At 38.1% G+C, this 22,885-nt stretch overlaps 1 protein-coding gene across 1 annotated transcript; it reads right to left on the bottom strand.

Annotated features, from left to right (window-relative positions):
• LOC107630501 lies at nt 18,933-21,304 on the bottom strand. The gene is made up of 3 exons (XM_021117288.1): nt 19,858-21,304; nt 19,660-19,784; nt 18,933-19,596 (listed from the first exon to the last, which is right to left on the bottom strand). The coding sequence occupies exons 1-3, from the start codon at nt 21,147-21,149 to the stop codon at nt 19,391-19,393; spliced, it is 1,623 nt and encodes a 540-aa protein (XP_020972947.1). The 5' UTR covers nt 21,150-21,304; the 3' UTR covers nt 18,933-19,390.

The raw sequence follows: 22,885 nt of genomic DNA, 5'->3' as shown, positions 1-22,885 counted from the left end.
ACATAATTATGAACCAGCTCCTCAACATTGTTGTCAACCTTACTCACAAGCCACACCATACCACCAAACACCTCCATATGATCCTAACATATACCCACCATATCAACAACCATATGAGCCATATGAACCATACCTAGAGCCACCACCATTCCAACATCAATACTACCATGAACCACCAATTCCATATACATCACCTTAAGACTCTCACTAATATGAACCGCTGATGCATGAGCATCTTATACCCTTTTTCTAGTTATTTGTATATTGTTTTTAGTTAGATTTTATTAAGTTTTAGTATGTTTTAGTGCAAAATTCACCTTTGGATGCTACTTTGAGTTTTTCTTGTGTTTCTATGATTTTAGGTGAAATTCGGAGCAGTTTAGAGAAGTCTGAAACAAAGAACGAAAAAAACTCCTAGCTCCCCCTTGGGCATTGAACACCCAACCTAGCGTTCAATGCCAGCAAGGGGGCTAAAGTCAGAAGCGTGCATTCCCTCTTGGGCATTCAACACCCAAACCTGGCGTTGAACGCCAGGCTGTTGTCCGTTCACATACTATTGGGCCTCCAAAGTGGATTTAGCACCTCTTAGGCTTATTGTATTTTATCTTTGTAATTTTTATTTTAAAATAATATATTTTAGGGTTTATCATTTAGTATTTATAGAAGAAGATCCATTAGGTTTAAGAGGAGATCTTCTTCCATACTTTTCAGAACCCTGCTTTCTTTGTAAGTCATGAGTAACTAAACCTCCTAGTTAAGGTTAGGAGCTTTGTTTATTTCTATGGATTAATATTATTACTTTTATATTTTAATATATGTTTGATTCCATTCTAAGGTGTGACTCGCTCGTAATCTAATGAAACTGGGTGGAACGGAAGTATGACCCTTTTTCAACATGAGTTCTTGTGATACTTGGCCAAGGTCACTCGAACTACAGCTTGAGAACACACCTCCTAAACGGCTAATCCACAACTCGTTGGGGATATGGGAACATCTGTTCAGCCGGGATCTGGGGTGATTAGGGCCTTTGTGGTATAAACTAGAATACTGAACTTCACCCTCTGATTCGAAAGTACTAACCTGGTCTGTGGCATTTTAGTAGGATCAGAGGAGATTAATCACTAAGGGATTAGGGTTAATCACTTACAGTTTGTCATAGAATGAATCATTAATTGTTAAAGTAGTTAGTAAGAAGTATTAATCCAAAAAGATAAACATCTCTAGGACCTTAACTATTTTCATATATTGAATTTACACCAACCTTTTATTGCTTTTCCTATTTAATTGTTTTATGTGTTTTCAACAACAATCACCTTTCACTATTTGCCTGACTAAGTCCAGCAAGATAGCTATTGCTTGCGCAATTCGACAATTCTCGTGGGATCGACCCTCACTCACCTGAGGTATTACTTGGACGACCCGGTGCACTTGCTAGTTCAGTTGTGCGAGATCTAATTTCGCGCACCAAGTTTTTGGCGCCGTTGCCGGGAATTGTTCATGATTGACAACTACCGGTTGTCTTGTTGCTTAGATTAGGTACTTTCATTAGTTTTATTTAATTATTTTTTTAATCTTTGATTCCTATTTTGTTTATTTTCTTAATTTTCGATTTTATCATAGTCATCTTTTTCTTTTTTTCGAACTTTGTTTTCAATTAATTTCAATTTCTAAGTTTGGTTTCTTTTAGGCTTTCCTTTTTCTTTCTTTGATTTTCGAAATTTATTTTGTTTGTTTTCTTTAAATTTCAATTATTATCTTATCTATCTTTTCCCTATTTCAAATTTTCTTTGTTTTAGTTATCTTATTTTTATTTAATTTGAAATTTTAAGTTTGGTGTCCCGTTAGTGATTTTCTTTTTGGTTTAACTAATTTTTTTTTGAATCGTATATTGAATATCTTTCTTGAATTTGAATCTTTATCTTATTTATCTTTTTCTTGATTTTCAAATTTTATTTTAGATATCTTTCATCTAATTTTTCAAATTTTAAGTTTGGTGTTTCTTTAGTTGCCTTTCTCTTTCTTTTTGAATTTCAAAAGTTTTTAAAACATTTTCTTTCTAATTTCAAAAATTTTAAAGTAAATCCTCCATCTTTATTTTCGAATCTTTTTACTACTTAATTGTTTACTTTATCTTGTTTTTAAGTTTGGTGTTTCTTTAACTTTTCTTTTTCTTTCTTTCTGAAATTTGAAAACTTTTTTCTTTCTAATTTTCGAAAATCCTTAAACTAAATCTTCCATGTTTATTTTCGAATCTTTTTGCTAATTGTTCACTTTATCTTACTTTATTTCTTTATTAGGATACCTCAATGGGAGCCCTCTATACTCTGACATAGAGACTCCCACATTTTCTTTGTTTCTTGTTGTTTATGAGCAGGAACATGGATAAAGAACCCATTCTTGATCTGGATCCTGAACCTAAGAGGACCTTACTACGGTATTTGCAACAAGCTAGAGCTTGTAAAGCAGGAGAAAATCTCACAGAAACCTTTAAGAAAGAAGCTGAAGAGACCAATATGGCAGCCAATCTGGATGCTGAAGAGCACATAAGGAATGTCCTTGGCTCATACACGGCACCCACATCTGACTTCCATGGGCGCAACATATCCATACCTTCCATTGGTGCCAACAATTTCGAGCTCAAGCCTCAATTGGTCACTCTGGTGCAATAGAATTGTCAGTTTCATGGACTCCTGCAGGAGGACCCCAACAAGTTCATATCTGATTTCCTGCAGATCTGTGACACGGTCAAGACTAATGGAGCAAACCCCGAGGTTTACAAGCTCATGCTCTTCCCTTTTGCTATAAGGGACAGAGCAAAGCTATGGCTGGATTCTCAGCCTAAGGAGAGCCTGGACACATGGGAAAAGGTTGTCAATGAATTTCTGGCCAAATTCTTTCCACCTCAGAAGCTGAGTAAGCATAGAGTGGAAGTCTAGACATTTAGACAGAAAGACGAATCCCTCTATGAGGTGATGCATGGAAACTTATCTCTCAATAAATTTCCCTTCGGTAAGTATACCGAATTGTCGTCAAGTAAAAACTCACAATAGAGTGAGGTCGAATCCCACAGGGATTGATTGGTCAAGCAACTTTAATTAGAGAAATGTTCTAGTTGAGCTAAGCAAAAATTGAGTTGAGAAATTGCAAAAAATTAAATGGCGGGAAAGCCAATAACATAAAATATAAGTGCTGGAAATAAATGGCGGAATGTAAATTGCAGAAAGTAAATTGCAGAATCTTAAATGGGGATTTGGGGAGATGAGCATAAAATTAAATGACAGAAGCTAAAGAGAATGGGTAAGATCAGAAATGGGGGATTCATTGGGCTTAGGAGATGTTGCATTCTCCGGATCAAGTTCATTCTTATCTCTTCCTCAATCAATGCATTCATTGATCTCCTTGGCAATCTTAAGTAATTGGATCCCAATTCCTTGGCAACCCAATCTCTCTAAGCTTGAACAATTGCCCAATTCCTTGATTTAATTGCTCATGGGAAGAGATGAAGTATGGTCACTAATTATACCACATGTATTTCCAAATCAAAGTGTTGGTAGGATTATATGTCACTATATCCATCCAAACCCCAATTTGGTCCAACATGAGAAAGCAATTATAGCATGATCTCCTCATCCCTTTTCCACGGCTCAGAGGAGATCCAATTATGGAGAGTTTCTTTTCCAAGACAACTAACCAATTGATTTAAGATCGAAAGCTTTCTAGTAAATCAAGAGAAAAGAAAGAAGAAAAAGAATGAAAATTATAATTGATCCATCAAATTACAACAGAGCTCCCTAACCCAATGAAAAGGGGTTTAGTTGTTCATAGCTCTGGAAATGGAAGATGATAAAGAAGAGTACATTTTGAAATTAAACTCGAAATTGCAGAGAAAGTAAAATGTACAAAGTGTAGCCCTCCAAATTACAGATCCCCCTTTTTAATTCAAAACTATCCCTATATATACTACTCTTTTGATCTTCTAGTTAACTCTTCAAGTCTTGTATATGGGCCCTTGATATTTAGTTGAAGCAGTTACAGTCTTCAGTGGGCTCAGCTTTGCTTGCAGAAAGAATGTGAGTCAGGCATGGTAGGACGTTAGTGGCGTTAACGTTAAGTGTAAACTTGGGTTCGAAAGCCTTAATAACGATAACTTTGTCACTAACGTTCCAAACCAGTTGATCCACGTTAACTTCAATGTTAGTGGTACTAACGTGACCACTATCATAGCCTCTTAGCCCTTCGCAAGCGTTATTGACACTTACTTTTACCAATAACGCTGCTCCTTGTCCCTCTTTCCCACGTTAACGATCCACGTTAGTGTAACTAACGTGGCCCTTAACGTGGGCATGCCAAAGCTCAAGGGCGTTAGTGACACTTACATTTGTCACTAAGGCTTCAAAACACCCCTTCCTTCCACGTTAGTGCTTCACGTTAATGGCATTAACGTGACCACTAACGTGGGTGTGCTTGCCATCTCCAACGTTAGTGACAAAGGTTAGTGTCACTAACGTTGGCATATCATCCTTTGCTCCACATTGCCATTCACGTTAGTGGTCTTAACGTGACCACTAACGTAGGCAATCTTGGCCTGATACAGCGTTAGTGACAAAGGTGAGTGTCACTATCGTTGGTGATCTCTTCTTATCCCATGTTAGAGTTCACGTTAATTGGATTAACGTGACTCTTAATGTGGCTATGTGTGGCCTTTTGGAACTTTAGTGGTGTTTACTTTTACCACTAACGTTGGAGCATCTCTTTCCTTTCTCGTTAGTTCCCACGTTAATGTAACTAACGTAGCAACTAACGTGAGTTATGATGGCTTTCGAAGGCGTTATTGGTGATAACTTTACCACTAACGTTGCAAGCTTGCTCCCATTCCACGTTAGTGGTCACGTTAGTGAGACTAACGTGGCTGCTAATGTGGCTCTTCTTTGCTTCCTTTGTCCTGAAATCAAACAAACAAGGTGCATCAAAGCTTTGTTTCAAGTCATGAGATCATGCATCATCCATTTTATCATTCAATTCATGCATAATTCTCATGAAATCATGTAAAGTTCACAATGTTTACTTGAATCAAGATGTAAGTGTATATTCACCCAAAACTTGCTTATTTACTAAGAAAATGCATGAAACTACCCTAAAATAGTAAAGGAAAAGGTCAGTGAAACTGGCCAAGATGCCCTGGCATCATGAGGCCTGGGAGAGGTACAAGCAGCTCATCAGGAGATACCCTCCCGACATGATCTCAGACTGGACCATGCTAGAGATCTTTTATGATGGCCTCTGAAATGGCCAAGATGTCACTAGATCACTCTGCAGGCGGATCACTGCACATGAAGAAGATGCTAGAGGAAGCCCATGAGCTCATCGAGATGGTTGCCAACAACCAATACATGTACACTTCTGAGAGGAACCCTATGAACACTGGGACTACTCAGAAGAGAGGAGTCATGGAAGTGGACACCCTGGATGCCATTTTGGCTCAAAACAAGCTTATGTCCTAGCAGATTAGCATGATCTCCTAGCACTTAAGTGGAATGCAGGTTTCAGCTGTCAACACTCAAGAGGCATCCTATAAAGGAGACACTGGTGACATTACTCAGACCATCATTGAGGAAGTAAATTACATGGGAAATTACAAGTGGGTCAGTTGAGTAAAAGGATACCTGAGGGACCCTCCAACACTCTTCCAAGCGACACAGAGGTAAATACAAGGGAAGAGTGCAAGGTCCTCACTGTGGGCCGAAACCAAGAAGAAGCAAGCTGCTGAGGATTTGAAGGAGGACAAGGCTCTAGCAGAAACTGGGAGTACACTTGTACACAACCCTATGGAGATTAAGGAGACTGAAGCACAACACCCCCTGGGCATGCAAAAGGAGACTGAGGATGAATAAATTGCTCAATTCTTGGCAGTCCTTAAGAAGTTACAAGTCAATATTTCTTTTGCTAAAGTGTTAGAAAAGAAACCCCCCCTATATGGCCTGTTTAAAAAGTGTAAATTTTTAGAAGACAGACTTGAGGGGAGATGAAACTGTGGTGCTGACCAAGGAGTGCAGTGTTTAGTGCAAAAGAAGCTACCTTTAAAAATGCTAGATCCCAAAAGCTTCTTAATTTCCTGTACTATAGGGACCATTACATTTGAGAAGGTATTATGCAACCTTGGATCAAGCATAAATCTTATGTCTCTTTCTGTGATAAAGAAGCTGGGGTTCCAAGAGGTGCAGCCCATAAGGATCTCACTGGAGATGGCAGACAAGTCCCTGAAACGGGCATATGGATTGATGGAGAACGTCCTTGTAAAGGTTGAGAACCTTTACCTCCCTACAGACTTCATGATACTTGACACTGGAGAAGACAAGAACGACTCCATCATCTTGGGAAGGCCATTCCTAGCCACTGGGAAGGCCTTGATTGATGTTGACAAAGGGAAGTTAGTTCTGAGGTTCTGGAAAGACCATATAATGTTTAAGATGCCCAACCCTCACTCTCTCTCTCTCCAATAAAGGAGGTACTATAATACAGCCTTAGTATTTCACCCTTCACTCTCAGTGGAAAGCCATACAGAACCCCCTGACATCAAACCTAAGTTTGGTGTTGAGCATACACCACCAACCATTGAGGAAGAGGGCACCAAGAAGAAAGTACCAAAAGGCTGGAAGAACAAGAAGATTCCCACTGAAGACTTCTCACCTAGCATGAGAGTTGTCTTCACAAGATGTCCAGTCATACCACACACTGTGAACCAGATCCTGTCTCTGGAGCATGTTGAACTGATCTATGAGAGCACAGGAAGGAAGTTCACCATGAGGGATGACGATCTGAGCCCCTACAAACCTCCGTAAGTGGAGCTGTCCGTCAAGCTAATGATGGTAAAGAAGCGCTTGTTGGGAGGCAACCCATCCATACGTATCCTATAGTTTACTTTTGCTTTCTTTTATGTTATTTTAGTTTATTTGAATTTGATCTCATATTTTTTATTTTCTATTGATTTTCATAGTTTTCCTCTTTTTTTTCTAACGTTTGTGATCTTGTGTAGCACTTAGAACTGAAATAGGAGCACGTAACAGGAAAACAGAACACCCTGGAGGATACCCCTACTGGCGTTGAATGCCAGATCTGGCATTCAGTGCTAGAGGGGGGAAGGGAGCTTAGGCGTTAAACGCCCACAATGGAGCTATCCAAGCAAACTTTTCTATCCCCCTAGGGCATTCAACGCCCATTCTTGGCGTTGAACACCCAAATATATATATATATTGGGGATCCCCTTCTGGCGTTCAATGCCCAGTCTGGCACTAAACGCCCAAGGGGGAGGCAGCATGCTGAAATTACAAGTCTTTGGCCCAAGGATGCTTCCTAACCACCAACCACTTTACTATTTATTCACTTTTATCCCCTTTCTCTCCCCTCGTACCCACTTTTTCATCCACATTCATCCATCATATCACTCATCAATTCCCTAGATTCCCTCACCCCCACCTTTTCCTCTACCCAATAACCTTTCATCAATCCCATCAATTCCTCTTTCCACCAACCCCACTCAAATTCAAATTCAATTTCTCCCCCATTTTCCCTCCCCAATGACCGAACCCAACCCATCCTACCCACTATAAATACCCCCTCACTTCTTCCACCTATAACACATTTTCACTTACTCTTCCCCTCTTACACATTCTTTATCATACACTTCCCTTTCTTCCTTTTTCCCTTTTCGTACCCCAAAGGCTGAAGCATCTACCCCTATCCCCTCTATCTTTTTCTTCTTTCTTTTCCACTTTTCCTTTTCTTTTATTTTTATTTGCTCGAGGATGAGCAACGTTTTTAAGTTTGGTGCTGGAAGCTCCACTTTTTGCTTCTTATTTCTCACCTCTATGGCACCAAAAATCAGAGAATCCTCAAGGAAAATAAAAGGAAAAGCCCCCCGCTTCCACTTCTGAGCCATGGGAGACCACAAGATTTCTCACCAAGGCTCATCAAGACCATTTCTATGATGTGGTGAGGAAAAAAAGGGTGATTCCCGAGGTCCCCTTCAAGCTAAAGGTTGATGAGTACTCAGAGATCCTATACCAAGTTTTAAGATGTGATTGGAAAATTCTGGCCAATCCTGTGACCAAAGTTGGAGTATTGATGGTGCAAAATTTTTATGCCAACGCCTGGGTCACAAGAAAGCATGATACAAGCATAAACCCAGAGCCTAAAAACTAGCGCACCATGGTCAGAGGGCACATCATAGATTTTAGCCCTGAAAGTGTGAGGGTGGCGTTACAGTTGCCAAAGCCATGGAATGACCCTCAGTCATACACTCGAAGGGTCAACACTGACCAAAGGTTGGAACAAGTTCTTACCAACTGGGTAGGCTTGACCTTAAGCCAATGGCTAGAGGATGGTTGGAGTTCATCCAACGTTCTGTCATCCCTACGAGTAACCACTCTGAGGTTACAATCGAAAGAGCAGTGATGATCCACTGCATCATGCTCGGCAGTGAGGTGGTGGTACATGAGGTGATCCCTCAAGAGATTTACAAAGTAGCTGACAAGCCCTCCACTCAAGTAAGGCTGGCATTCCCTCATCTCATTCACCAATTATGTGCAGCAGCTGGAGCTCACATAGAGGGAGATGCCCTTATTGACAAGGAAAGACCCATCACCAGAAGGGTATGGAGCATGCTAGGGAGCCTGCACAAGGACTGCAGCAAGAGCTCGATCTACCACCTCCACAGGATATTCTGGAGATGCCTTAAGGGATGTACTTCCCTCCACGTGACTATTGGGATCAGTTGACCACATCTCTAGGGGAGCTTACATCATCAGTTGATCAGCTGAGGCTGGAGCATCAGAACCAGACTGCTATCCTCCATCAGATGATGGAAGATCAAAGGAGATTGATGGAGGAGTAGAGGAGGTAGGGGTGTGACATTGATGAGCTTAAACACTCCAAAGGATTCCCCGGAGGGAGCAGTGGCCGCCATCACTGAGGTGGTCTAGTTTCGTTCTTCCTATATTTATTTTATCTCTATTTTCCTTGTATTTTATTCTATTTTAGTATCTATTTTCCCATTCTAGTTACATGATCACTCTTAGAATTTCTTTGCTTTCTAGTAGTAGTTTCTTTTTTTGTTTTATTTAAAGATGTCTTATGTACTCTGCATCAAGCTTAAAAGAAAATTCTATTGAAAAAGAAGTAGCAAAATGCATAAGGTCTTGAGTTATATTATGAGTTATTCTATTTACTTTGATATAGTGACCTTATCTCTAATTTCTGGATGTATGAATTAACTGTGCATATTTGATGTTGAAGTTGAGTATATTGGTCTTGAGGAATAGGAATTTAGAGAAGTATTATTGATTCTCTGAAAAATTAAAAAGATTGATTCTTGAAGCAAAACAAAACAGCAAAAAGAAAAGAAAATAAAAAGAAAAATCAAAAGAAAAAGGTCCAAGACTTTGAGCATCAATGGTTAGGAGGGTCAAAATTGATCTAAAAAGCTCAAAAGAGTTGTTATCCCTAACCATATGCCTGTGGTGTGACAGTGTCAAGTAAACCTTGAGACTGAACATTTAAAGTCGTGACCCAACACTGTAAATGAGTACGCCTAAGGCTCTGAACACCACTATCTGGGAATAAAAGCAGAATAAAAGTCGAATCCAAAGGGTTCCCCCAGTTAAGTGCTTGTGGTGTTTATCAAGTTAAGCTTGAAAACAAAACACTTAGAGTCACGGCTAGGCTCAAAGGTGCAAAGCACCAAAAAAAATAAAAGCTATGCTCAAGAATCAACAAGAACCTAAAGAGGAGAATCAATAATATCATCCGAGTTCTAGTTCTAAAGGACACCAATATTTCTGAGCTTCAAAGGATAGTGAAATGCCAAAGCTATTCAGAAATAGAGTATTAATAGCTCCATTCAGTAATTAGAATTGATCATGAATGACAACTCTAACCTAATGTATTTTTCTCTTCCATTTGGTCCTATTTTGTTTTTGATTGCTTGAGGACAAGCAACAATTTAAGTTTGGTGTTGTAATGCGTGAGCATCTTATACCCTTTTTCTAGTTGTTTTTATATTATTTTTAGTTAGATTTTATTAAGTTTTAGTATGTTTTAGTGCAAAATTTACCTTTGGATGCTACTTTGAGTTTTTCTTGTGTTTCTATGGTTTTAGGTGAAATTCAGAGCAGTTTGAAGAAGGCAAACAAAGAACGAAAAAAGCTCTCAACTCCCCCTTGGGCGCTGAACGCCCAACCTGGCGTTCAACGCCAGCAAGGGGGCTAAAGTCAGAAGCGTGCATTCCCTCTTGGGCGTTCAACGCCCAAACCTGGAGTTGAACACCAGGCTGCTGTACGTTTCACATACTATTGGGCCTCCAAAGTGGATTTAGCACCTCTTAGGCTTATCTTATTTTATTTTTGTAATTTTTATTTTAAAATAATATGTTTTAGGGTTTAGCATTTAGTATTTATAAGAGAAGATCCATTAGGTTTAAGAGGAGATCTTCTTCTATACTTTTCAGAACCCTATTTTCTTTGAAAGTCATGAGCAGCTAAACATCTTGGTTAAAGTTAGGAGCTCTATTTATTTCTATGGATTAATATTATTACTTTTCTATTTTAATATATGTTTGATTCCATTCTAAGGTGTGACTCGTTTGTAATCTAATGAAACTAGGTGGAACGAAAGTATGACCCTTTTTCTACATAAGTTCTTGTGATACTTGGCCAAGGTCACTCGAACTACATCTTGAGAACACACCTCCTAGACGGCTAATCCACAACTCGTTGGGGACATGGGAACATCTGTTCAGCTGGGATCTGGGGTGATTAGGGCCTTTGTGGTATAAACTAGAGTACTGAACTTCACCCTCTGATTCGAATGTACTAACCTTGTCTGTGGCATTTTAGTAGGATCAGAGGAGATTAATCACTAAGGGATTAGGTTTAATTACTTATCGTTTGCCATGGAATGAATTATTCATTGATAAAATAGTTAGTAAGAAGTATTAATTTGGAAAGATAAACACCTCCGAGACCTTAACTATTTTCATATATTGAATTTACACTAACCTTTTATTGCTTTTCCTTTTTAATTATTTTATGCGTTTTCAACAACAATCACCTTTTACTATTTGCCTGACTAAGTCTAGCAAGATAGCTATTGCTTGCTCAATCCGACAATCCTCGTAGGATCGACCCTCACTCACCTGAGGTATTACTTGGACGACCCGGTGCACCTGCCGGTTTAGTTGTGCGAGTTCTAATTTCGCGCACTAACCACCTTCCAACTGTGACACCTTTCTTCCAAACAATGAACCATCTCTTCTACCACTACCTTTATTGGATGAAGTTCTCCAACCATTAATGCAAGAACAAATGGAGCTTCTTTCCATTTCTAAAGGCGAGAAGAAGACCTCCAAAAGATGGCTACTATAACCGAAGCGGTGAAGCATTTAATCTCATTGCACTCATGCAATCAAGACACTCCCATTGACGAATGTCGAGGACTAACTGAGGAGTGTAATGAGAAAGACAACTTGGAGCTTCAAGATGATGAAGAGGAGTTGAAGCACAAATTGCAACAAGAGGAGGTAGTTGAGATCATTGATATTGAATAAGTGGCTGGAGAATTAAGGGGAATTAATCAAGAAGTGGATTTCATCATTAATAATTTTTTGTCCACACTTACCAATCTCCTTGATAATCTTGTTGAGCCTTCCCCTATTGAATTTGGATTTGATGTTGAGGTAGATTTTACTCAACCTCCAGTTTATGACTTGAGTGATGGGGAAGAATTTGAAGAAATTGGTGAAGAAGATGTTGAATTAAAAGAAGCTTATCAAGTGGTTGAAGTCCTTCAAAAAGGACAGACGGGAGTGGAAATTGTCTTTTCAAGACCGTTGGAAGCATCCCTCCTTAGGTCACAACCATCCATTACATCATTCAAGTGGGTAAAATTCATATCTCTTAGCTTTATTGTCCCACTCGAATTTGGGTTACCTGAAATGGATGGTCAACTTAGGGCTCTTTGTGGAGTGAAGCGTAAGAGAAGAATGGTTAGTGGTTTGCGTTGTAAATCAAGGCTCATTAAGGTTGAAGCTTCAAGGCTTAAATGTAAAGGTTGGAGTAGTGCTAAATTGGATAGGTCTAGGAGGAGAGTTTGGTGCTTAAATGAGAATTTGAGTCTCTTATCACCCGAGTGGAACCACAAGAATCAACTAGAAGACAGGTGCGAAAACAAAGTTTGGGATCCTGGATTACAAGAGGAGGATCAATTTTGGGAGCTCCGAGCTTGTGGGGAACTTCATCAAAGCCTGGTGAAATTGGTTGGAAATTATTACAATCACCTGAAGACCAAACATTGGTGAAAGTTCAAGGATGAATTCAAGCACAAGCCACCTTGATGAGAGCTCACCAAAATGTCCAACTTAAGGACAATAAATAAAAGTGCTAGGTGGGAGATACCCCACCATGGTAAACTCTTTCCACATTTCTCTTTTGTATATAGTTGATGAATAAATTGAGTTTCCATTGTTATGTACTTCCTTTCTCTATATCATTCTTGTATATATTGCTCTTAGATGATTAGTTGCTTAGGTAAATTTTTGTTTTAGGTTGCATATTTGAATTGTCAATAATCTTGTCTTGAATTGCCTTTTATTTTTCATTGCATGTTTAAAGATTTTGTTAATTTTGGAGTTTGGCTTGTCTTAAAAAAACAAGAGCATGTCACACATACGCATGACCCACGCGTACGCGTGACCCCCAAAATTTGACCATGCGTGAATCGTGCGTGTACTGTGCCACCGCACGGCCTGGACAGAGAGTTGTGCCAGGACCATGCGGGTACTGTGCGTTGCGCACGCTTGCCTATCACATGTACGCGTGACCCACGCGTACGCGTCGTCCCCCATTTTCCCATGTCGCGCGTACGCGTGACCCCCTGCTTCACACACTCTTCTTTTCTTCTCTTCTCTCCATTTCTTTTCTTCTATTCTCTTCTCCTCTCTTCTTTCCCTCCTTCAACTATCATCCACCACCACTATTTACCATCCACCATCATTTCTTTAGTTAGTTATTTAGTTGGTTTAATTTTCTATTTAAATTTTCTATTTTGGTAATAAGTGTTGGGTTATTAATCTGACTTACTAAGATATTGCTGCTAATTATTGGCAGGATGCTATTTTGGCATCATTATTGTGAACATTCATTGTTGGATTTTTTTATTGAGGATATAATTTGTTGCTTGGTATTGAATTTTTCATGCTTAACATTTATGAATACCAAGTGCATGTGAATTGCCTTCAAAGCATTCTAAATCTTTTGAATTGCATGTTTTGGCCACCATGTGATTTAAATTCTTTAACCATGATGAGCAATTGTATGTTGTTGATGCATTTTTTGTTAGGTGATGCTTGTTTATGATTTATTTCTATTTACATCACCTAGTTCATGCATTGAGATTGAGGAATTGTGAAATTGGATCGTAAGCTTACCTAGTGACATCTTTTTTAGCTTTCTAAGCTTTGTAGACTATGCTTGCTATGTGATAGATTTAAACTTCTATCTCTATTTTCCTAAGTTGCATAGCACCGATGTTCCACCTTCTATGTCAATTAGGTGATGCAACCTAAACTTCAAAGTGTATCATTGATTGATGTGTGAATTTCATATTTCATTTGGTCCGTTAAATTCTCTTATACATCAATCAATGCCCATTCATTATCCATTTTACAATTACTTAATTATTGCTTGAATGCATTCATGCTTCCTTATTACTTGTTTGTTTGTCTTAACCTACAAGTTTTCCTTAAAGTATCTCAAGCACACTAAAATGAGTGAAATGCATACTTCTTTTGTGTAATTATGACATAGTTTTTAAGGCTAGTGTCTGAGTGCTAAACTGTGCGCAAACTTAGAATTCACACACTTGCTTTCATCAATGTCACACACTAATTTACTCACTTCATTCTAGTGATTCTTACCTCATTCCAACAATCTATGCTTCCTTACTTTTGCATTTACTCGTCTTACTATCCTGTTTTCTATCTTTCAAGACGATTTTCCATAAGCAAAAACAGAAGCAAAAGAAAGAACATGCAGTTGCTGGTTGATCCACCAGCTGAAGGTGGCAATTCATGAAGTCGATGTACCCCCCTTACTCATCTTTGAATGCACCGAGGACGGTGCAAACTTTTAAGTGTGGGAAGGTCGTCCGACGAATCGGCTGATTTTTTTGGTGAAAAATTTTAATCTAAACACTTTCACATTTCATTTATTTTTCTTCTATTACCATGTCTTTTAGAATTTTTAGTTGCATTGTTTTGGTTTGCATATATATAATAAACTTAGTCAAAATAATAAAATTTTCCAAGGAATTTATTTATATGGCATCCCAATTGATTTGAGTAAAAATTTTTCATTGAACTTGCTTGAATTATATATTGTAGAACATGTTTTTGAGCTAAGAACACATAACCATGTGAGTTTTGAGCCTTAATGTGTGGTTACACCATATTAACCACTATTTTCTTTCTTGTGTGTTATTCTCTCTCTATGATTGTAATCTTTGATTTGTTTGATTCTTTATGTCCATTATTTTGTGTATAAATATATTTATATGATTGAGGCCTTTATTTCATTTGAGCTCGCTTACCCAAATGGCCTTACCCTTTTATCCATCTTTGTTAACCAATTTTGAGCCTATTTAATCCCTTTTGTTCTTAATTTTAGCACATCACTATCCCTAAGTAAAAAATAATAAATGTCCTTAATTTGGATCTTTGATTAGCTTAGGCTAGTGAGAGTGTTTATTCATTCAAGTGTGGAAATTTTGGGAAACATTGGTTGAGATAAAAATGTATTTTTGAGTTTTCATTAAAAATCTTGGAAGCTGGGTATATACTCATGTATTGAATGTTGAACCATATATATTAATCTTTTTGTATATATTATGTTTTAAAAAATGAAAAAAAATAATATAAAAAGAAGAAAAAGAAAAAAAGAGAAAAAAAAAAGAAAAAAAGGGACAAAATGTCCCAAAGTAGTTATAATAATGCATATATGTTGTGATTAAAAAGAGAATGCATGAGTATGTGAAAAAGTGAATAATGGGTAGTTAGGTTTGTATTTGAATTGTATAGGTTGTTATATGTGTTAGGTGAGAATTTATGTTAATCAAAGATGCAAATTTCAAGCTCACTTAGCCATATATATCCTTACCTTGACCCTAGCCCCATTACAACCTTGTGAAAAGTCCACATGATAATTGTATCAATAATTGTTGATTGTTAGATGAAAAACAAATCTTAGAAAGCATGATTAGAGGAGAATTGAGTGAATCAACCCTATACACATGAATGATTAGAGCGTATACACATCTGGAGAGGGTTCGATTGCTCAATTCTATGTTTCCACCGATTATTATCTCCTTCTTGCAAGTTGTTAAATTCTTTTCAATAAGTCAATTCAATTGTGGATTTGATTTGATTGTGATTGCTTTAGCCCTTATGTTGATATATGCTTTCTTGGGAATTGATTTATTTTAACCAAGTAGTTGCATGCATGTAGATAGGTTGCATATAGATAGTTACTTGCATTGAATAAATGTTGATACCTCTTTCTTGTATCTTTCTTGGTTTAGCATGAGGACATGCTTGGATTAAGTGTGGGGAGGTTGATAAACCCCAATTTTAGGGTTTATCTTGTATTGAATTTGGTAAATTTTATCAACTTATCCCACATTCATTCAATGAAATATAATGATTTTGTGAATTTCTCCTAAATTGCGCTTAAGATTGAAAACATTCTTTTTAGGCTCTTAATTTGCTAAATTTAATTTCCTTTAATTCCATTCAATGCCTTGATATGTTTGTTAAGTGATTTCAGGCTTAAAGGGCAAAGATTAGATTGAAGAAGTGAAGAAAAAGCATGCAAAGTGGAGAATTCTTGAAGAAATAAGAATTTGGTGGAATTCATGGCCATGCGTACGCATGACTCATACGTACATGTGAGTGAGAGTTTTGTCAGGCCACGCGTACGCATGACACTTGGCATGTGACTTCATTAAAGAAAACGTGGCTGGCGATTTCTGAGCTCATCCAAGCCCAAATCCAACTCATTTCTGAAGTATTCGAGGCCAAATTCAAGAAGGAACAAGGGGGAGCAATTAGTGTAGGTTAGGAACCATGTTTTAGGCATTTTCTAGAGAGAGAAGCTCCCTCTTCTCTCTAGAATTAGGGTAGATTTAGGTTAATCTCTCTTAGATTTAGATTTTTTAATTATTGTTTTGGTCTAATTCCTTTTACTTTTTCTTGTTCTATTGCTTTAATTTTTTTAGTTCTTCTTGTTAATTTCTCATTTTGGATACTTTTTATGTTGATAAACTCTTGTTAATTTCCATTTCATTTAATACAATTTGATGTTTTCATGTTTATTAATGTTTGTTTAGATTGTTATTATTATTTTCTTGCATTTGGTAGTAATAGATTTTATTATTATTGCAATTTAATATACTTTTCTTTTTATTACACACCAAGTGTTTGATAAAATGTTTGGCTTAGTTTTAGAGTAGATTTTGAGCATTCTTGTCTTGGAAAGAGAAGATTGGTAATCTTGAGTCATTAATACCCAACTTTGATTGGTAATCTAGAGTTGTGAGTAAATCTTGTTTCCATTGATGCTACTTATGGATTGGGATTAACTAGGCCTACTTGATCTTCTCCCGATGTTAGAGATAACGTAATAAGCTTAGTTCTTGGTAATTATTGTGTTATGATTAATGACTAGGATAGAAAGCTTTGATTCTCAATCCTTGCCATGAATGCCTCTTTAGTAATTGTTATCTTTAGTTGTTTTCTTTATTTTCTTGTCATTTAGATTATTGTCTTCTTATCCGCAAACCACCCCCTTGAACCTCATAACTGATAACACGCATACCTCACTGCAATTTCTTTGAGAAACGACCCGAGATCTAATATTCTCGGTATTTTTATTGGTTTGCACTTGTGACAAACAAAATTAAACTTTGGTATGAGGATCAATTGCCGGTTTGGACTATGCTTACAACGAAACCATTCTATTTCTATCGAGAAATTTTAGACCGGCATAAATTCTATCATCACATGGATATTAGGATCGTCGATTCCTTCATAGGGCTTCAGTGTTGTTGGCAGGGTGAAGTTCTTCGGCATTTGGAAACTCATAATTTCTTTTAAAAAGGATTGATTCTTTTTACTAATAACTCCCGAGTGACTATCATTGCGTCTTTGGTTTCTGAGGTGTGATCCTCATCATCGTTGCCATTGTCAACATTCTTCTGTTCCTCCTCATTACTTCGGCCATTCTATTTCTGATTTAGTAATTTCGGCCATTCGCTAAACTTCTGCTCGCAATGAATCATTGATAATCAACAGCTCAACCTCAGTAGGAGAAGGAGGAGGTGGATTGCTTTATTCTTCCGTCATTGATTATAATATTCAAAAAAGGGTAAAAGCAAGCAGAAGAGATAATGGTAGGATTAGGTAAACTCGGTCTCACAGTAGGTGCCAAATGTTCCTGCGTAGTAAGTCTGACGGTAGATATAACTCAATAAAATTAGTGTCAGCTATTTTTGTTATTTAGGGATTGAGCTCTCTTTTGCCTGAAATGGAAGAGGTATATGTCGGCTTCTAGAAAAATGACAACGATGTGCACCTACAAAGATATTGTGACACTCAAGTAAATAGGAATAAGAGATGACTGTAGTATTATTCAAAATGAATAACGTACCCCTCTTTATTTTAAACTGCTGTTTATATAGAGTGAATTAGGTTTGAGTTGAACTAATCTTTTGGTCACGTAGTATAGTGCAGATGTTACTTATAAGTTATAACAACTACTGTTTTAGTAGAATTCTGGTTTTTAGTTCTTATCTTATCTTTTGCTAATAGAATAATAAACACATATTATCAAAATAACCGATTTGTAGAGAGGGTGTAATCGTGTTCTACCTAACAGATCACCCCTTTTTGCCTTTATTATGTCTTAATGAAATCAAACTAGTAAATAGATAACTTTCTCATCATCGTCAACACAAGCCAATACTTTTTCGTTCAGCTCCCATGTAAACCTTGCTTCCTCTTACATCTCCTTACCAAAATAAAGAACTTGAACGACATCGGAGGAAGAAAGGCATCATCTACGAATATGTCGTGGATTTTATAGAAAGCAACAGAAAGAGAGTGTACTTGGCGTGTGCGTTTAGCTTTTACATGCTTTTACTGGAGGTTTTGAATTGTAGTAATGTAGTTGACTCAAATTTACTTACAGGTCTAGTTGGCCTTTATTTGCTTCGAAACTTAGTTGGGCACTTGAGCTTAAATTAGTTACTACTGTGAACAGTTCGATTCACCTATACTCGATTAGTGTAGTGGCTGTGCTCATTCATTCAGCTACATAAATAAACAGATTTATGGTTTGATAAATTTTGGTTTCATCACTACCAGAATATCTCCCTTATACTACGATGATTAGTTCTTTGTTGCCTTTGAGAATCTCAACTGGTAAGATAGTTGGCTCAGAATTTTAAAAGTTTTCAATATCCAAAACAAGAACCAAACCTCAAAACCTGATCAAAGAAAATAAACCTCTTCCACCCAACCACAAGCCAGAATATGGTTAGGTTAATTTAAATAAAGCTTTGCTTTTCTTTCTTTCTTATAATGTGTTTGTGATTTGGGTTTTGTTTGCATGAATTGGGATATTGACAGTTCTTATTATGGTACCACCACACTGAAAATTAAAACCACTTTTCTTACCTTTGTGATCCTTTATTATTCTTTATGTAAACGTCACAAAGAGAGAAAGGTCCCCTGAAAATATCTACAAAGCAAAACAGATAAGTCTTTGTAGTATGTAGATAAATCCATCCAGCTCAGTTTCAATGTAATAAAAATATAAAAGCATATACTATTCACTAGAAAACCATACTTTATTATATTCAGCAAAAATACAATACTTTTACTCCCAAGACCAAAACAATGGGAGACAATGACAAAAATAGACCAAAAAAGGTATTTGAAAGAAAAAAATATTACAATCAGCGGTTGGGTGCACAATAGCATATCATAGAAACGTACAAACTTCTACCAGTGGCTCCAATAGGACGTTAAAAAAAATACAATCAGAGCCCAGTTCATCTGATCTTCTTCCTATACAAATCTGTTATGCAAACACTAATGCATTTTCAGTACCATAATAACGAAATGTTATCTCAATCAACCATAGCAGTCTCTCCCATATGAAAGTAGCAAGCTAGAAACAGTGCAAACAGCCAAACATTCTTCTTTTTTATCAGGCTCTAATAACTGAACTAAAAATACCATAACTAGAGCCTAATTTAATTTCATTTATTTATCTTTTTACAAGTTTTAACCTCTAAAAGGCAATGAGCCATTGCCTTTCTCCTTCAAGGAATTGAGCTTCTCAAGCTTCCATTCTCCTCTTAGCCTAGCAATGAACGTTGAAGCCTTTACGTTAACGTCGGGGCTGGGACAGAAAACGGACCCACTCACCTCGCCGTTACGATCTGTAACGGGGTTAATAACGGAATCAGTTGTTTCAATCGTTTCTGATTCTTCGACTCCGTACCGTTCCGGCGAGCTACACCTTGAGCTGGATCTCGAGCTCTGGTTGCTACGTATTTTAACAAAATCGCCACGGACCAGGAACTTCATTGCCGGCATTTTGAACGGAGGAAGCGGGGGCGGAACCGGAATCAGCGGCGACTGGTTCCCGGCGTATACTGCCTCGTCGTTATAGGTGCTGGCTCTGTTCGGCAATGGCGGCCTCCCAGCGTTTCTGCGCCGAAGAGATTCTTCCGGTGGATCTGCCGCACTAGGCGGAGGTGGCGGAGGAGGGATCGGTTTCTTCCATTTTGACCATCTCCGTGAAGATGTCAACGGAGGAGGAGGTGGTGGCGGCGGTGGCGCAGATACTGAATGGATTTTGAGGCGCAGGTGCAGGCGACAGTGGTGGTCTCATATAACTATTTGTTAACTCGTCAATAACGTTATCGTAATTGTGATTGAAATTTTGATTGTGTTCGTTCTTGGTTTTCTGCTTTGTCTTCCTCTTTCTCTGGTTGGAGAGTACCGAAGCCCAAACCGTTGCTATGTCTCTCTTCACGGTGCTCTTCCTTTGTTCGCTCTTACCGCGCTTGTGATCCGATCGCGTCTTCACCGGAGCCGGAGGTGGAGGAGGGGGCGGCGTCGAAGGAGATAGCGGCGGAGACCGTACACTCGTGAACTTGCGATCATTGTCGAGCTCGGTTATCTCAGTAACACTGTTTTCTTTCTCATATGTTCGTGTTCGTCTTGGCTTCCGACGAGTATCCGCCGGCGGAGGAGGAGGTGGTGGCGGCGGCGGGGGAGGAGGAGGCGTCGGGGGCGCCGATGATCTCGGGGGCGGTTCCGGAGATGGAGGAGATGAGCTAGTCTGGAAGGTATCAACTGGAATTTCTTTAATATGAAGTTCGTGAACTTCTCCATCGTCTGGTCCCGGCCACCGCGTGCGTCGGTCCACGGTGGCAAACTGATGCCTGGCGGGGGAGCGAAACTGCTTGTCGATTTCAAAGTCGTCATAGAATCGAAACCTGAACCGGTCATCGCTGGTTTCCCAGCTCCTTAGATCTGGATATGAGCTGCTGTTCCTTCTCAACCGGGTAACGCCGGTTGCCGGTGACTGAACCTGGATCGGAGGGGTCTCATAACCCTTCCTCTCCCCTGCAAACCCAAACCACTGCTGCGAAACATAACCACTTCCTTCTCTCTCTCCCTCTCCCTCTCCCTCTCCCTCTCTTTCTCTTTCTCCCGAAGAAGGCATTTTACGAAACGCAGCGTTTTGATCCGAAACGACGGGGTCGTATGGAGGTGGCGATTCGTCGTCATTTCGCCTGGCGAAAACGCCGCAGAGGATAGCAAACACAACGAGGAGGATGTTGAGTGAGTCCCAGCTCTTTTTGACGACGGAAGATGGCCGGAGAACGTTGGTGGTGGCGGAGAGGAGTGGCGGCACGACTAGGAAGAGCAGCGCTATGGCGATTATAGGCACAAGAATGATTAGAAGTGGAGGGCTCATGAAGGGCGGTGAGGAGTTCCACGGGCGACGGTGGTAGTGATTGTAAGGCATGGTGGTGGCGGCGACGGTGGAGGTGGTGATGCCACTGGCAGAGGTGAGAGAAGGTTTGCTGTGTGTGTTTTTGTGTGGTGGTGGTGGTTGTGGCTATGTTTTGTGTTTATTTGTTCTGATTTATTTTTGGTTGTTTGATAGGTACAGGGGCATAACGTGAAGTTTATGTGGCAATTTAAAAATTGTATGGCTGTGACAACCAGCTTTATACCACGGGACAGGTAATTAAGTGATATCATATGATTTATACTTAAAGAGTGACAATTATACATGCACTTTTTATTAAACTTTCCTAAACTCGAATCCTTGCATCTAGAATTTCTCTAAGTATTTATCTTTTCTATTTTTTGTAAATTTCTTTTATTTAACATCTAATTGAATATTGTTATATAAATAAAAATAACTCTTTGAGAAAATAGGTTTGAACTTTTTTTTGTCAGGGAAAATTGATTACTTTTATTCCTAGAGCCCAATTACAAAATTCACAAAAGTTAAATTCATACCAGTATTTGTGCTATAATTTTTAGTATTTTTTTAAATTATTTAGATATTAAGTTCAAGTAGTTTAGTAAAATTGCTTTAACATTTAACATGACTTTATTATATAAGGCTAAATTAGGTCTTTTAACCTTAAAAAGTATAATTTTAAAAATTACTTCTAATTTTTCAAAATTTAAAATATAAATATATAATTTTTTATTTATCAAATACAAAAGCACAAGCATAATGTTAAAATTTTTACAAATACACAAAAGCACAATGAAAACCGAAAAAACTTTCTAGACAAGGAGGGTTTAAATTAAATTTCAAAACAACAATGTGGTAATTTGTTGTGTCAATAGTGAAAAAATTTCATTTAAACTTTAAAGTAGTAAGTTAATTTATAACATATTAGCAACTGGTGCTTGTCTAGTTGATTTTTCTAATGTTTTTAATTTGAATTATTTTTAAAGTCAAAAATAAAAAATAACATAAATTAGTTTAGTTCTGTTTTCTATTTCTTTCTTTTTTTTCTCTGTATAACAAGAAAAAATTGATCAATGTTTACGCTTCATGAAATATATTATGCACAGAGAAAATAATCCAATCCAACAAAAGAAAAAGTTGGGCATATGAACAGGAAAATAAAACAAAAATCTGGATACCATAGCAAATTGCGTGTAGAAAAATTAAACAACATATATTAAAAAGAAAGAAACATTGGTGGGATCAAATGCGGCGATTTGCATTGATGAGATATACTGATGAAAGCGTTATGGATGGAAATACATATAACGTGAAAATAAGATAATTGTGTTCCGCACTGTGCAGTGATAACTCCGCCTATGTTACACTTGCGGTACATAACTGGTCTCAAGTCCGGATAAAGGAGGAGAGTTGTGTTAGGTCTTTGACAACCAACATAAAAATATAGTCGAACCCCATGACATGAATCAAAGATATTATTGCGCTAAAGCTAAGTCGTTGTCTGGAAGCAACGCGCTATATGGCTCGAGTACGGTGTCAAATGAGCAAGAGCCGCTATATCGATGCCCGGATGTAGTGTTAAATGAGCAAGGGTTCTCGCGTTTTTGTGAACGGACGAGAGTAAATAAGCTAATTCACAAAGTAAAAGGTAAATGTCAGAGCGACAAAAGGTTGAGATTTGGGATATGGAACATAGGCACTCTAACAAGAAAGTCCATGGAGGTGGTGGACACCATGACAAGGAGGAAGATTAACATTATGTGCCTATA

Source organism: Arachis ipaensis, chromosome B03, assembly GCF_000816755.2.
Source record: "Arachis ipaensis cultivar K30076 chromosome B03, Araip1.1, whole genome shotgun sequence".
Taxonomy (NCBI): Eukaryota; Viridiplantae; Streptophyta; class Magnoliopsida; order Fabales; family Fabaceae; genus Arachis; species Arachis ipaensis.
This window is presented reverse-complemented; position numbering and strand designations above follow the sequence as displayed.

What these genes read in the sequence shown, in the direction of transcription:
- LOC107630501 (XM_021117288.1), bottom strand. Translation starts at nt 21,149, where the DNA reads ATGCCTTACAATCACTACCACCGTCGCCCGTGGAACTCCTCACCGCCC. An exon ending in TCCTCCGCCACCTCCGCCTA is followed by an intron (nt 19,785 to 19,857) that starts GTGCGGCAGATC and finishes GAACAGAGCCAG; the next exon opens with CACCTATAACGACGAGGCAG. An exon ending in TGGCGATTTTGTTAAAATAC is followed by an intron (nt 19,597 to 19,659) that starts GTAGCAACCAGA and finishes ACGGAGTCGAAG; the next exon opens with AATCAGAAACGATTGAAACA.